This window comes from Trichinella spiralis (genome assembly GCF_000181795.1).
Source record: "Trichinella spiralis strain ISS 195 chromosome Unknown Scfld4934, whole genome shotgun sequence".
Lineage (NCBI taxonomy): Eukaryota > Metazoa > Nematoda > Enoplea > Trichinellida > Trichinellidae > Trichinella > Trichinella spiralis.
In genome coordinates this window covers 1-962 of record NW_003531873.1, presented here as the reverse complement: position 1 = coordinate 962, position 962 = coordinate 1, and the positions used below count along the sequence as shown (strand labels likewise).

General features: G+C 55.3%; 1 protein-coding gene across 1 annotated transcript; it reads left to right on the top strand.

Moving 5' to 3' along the window:
- Positions 1-96: 96 nt before the first annotated feature.
- On the top strand, positions 97-931 carry Tsp_14297 (conserved hypothetical protein; the record flags this gene model as incomplete). Its single annotated transcript, XM_003367042.1, has 1 exon — positions 97-931. A coding segment is annotated over exon 1 (835 nt), but the record flags the coding sequence as incomplete, so codon positions are not given.
- Positions 932-962: the final 31 nt, after the last annotated feature.

Genomic DNA, 962 nt, shown 5'->3' with positions numbered 1-962 from the left:
TCGAGGACTCACGATGGGGCGCCGGGTGAAACGGAATGCGTTCGATTGTGGTCCGTTTTCGTGCTTGTTTTTGAAGCACATGCTGCGCGCATCGACATGAATTTCGGTGATCGGGAGTCGGCGGCTTTGCGCACCGACCTGAAGTTTATGATCGATGCGGTATCCACTCCCGTCGTTCCGGCGACGGATAAGCTAAAGACAAAACCTGACGGCTCAGCGACTCAGTTGACCCAGTTCCAGCAGAAGTTCCTGAGCGCTTCTGACAACTGGCAATCTCCTGATGTCGACTTGCAAGCGGTGTATGACGAAGTGGTGGAGAGTATTGTGTCCGGACACAATGAACCGAGCTCTCGTAACACCAGCCGTTTGCAAAAGAAAAGTCCGGGTAAAGGAGGTAAAGGACAGGTTCGCCGACGCAGTGCGGTAACGCGTGACCCGGCATGGTTGAAATCTGCGTCAGCGGTTCAAAAGGCGTTAAATTCGGCACCGGCCCGTACTGTGAATGCAATCCTCCGGCGTCCGAATGCCTGTCCTTCGTTTACAGCCACGCAAGTGGCAGATCATTATTTCAATCTCAGACCGGCGGTTACCTCGCTTGCACCCGAGGTTATTGACATCTTACCTCCGCCCGCCACTGACCACTCGATGCTTGTTGCGGAGTTGAGTGAGTCGGAGGTCTGGGAAAAGACGCAGAAAGCACCCAACTCTGCGCCTGGTGCGGACAGGATCACCATTCGTATGGTGCGGATGGCAGATCCAGGTGCGATGATTCTCACCAGGTTCTACCGTGCCTGTCTACTAAGAAAATGGGTGCCCCTGCAGTGGAAGCAATCCGTGTGCAAGCTCCTTTATAAGGACGGGGATAAGGAGCGCCTCGCCAACTGGCGGCCTATCGCCCTGGAAGCCCGTGTTACAGCGGGTGCTCAGTGCGGTTAGTTCGCCAGCATAGTGACGAAACTGGG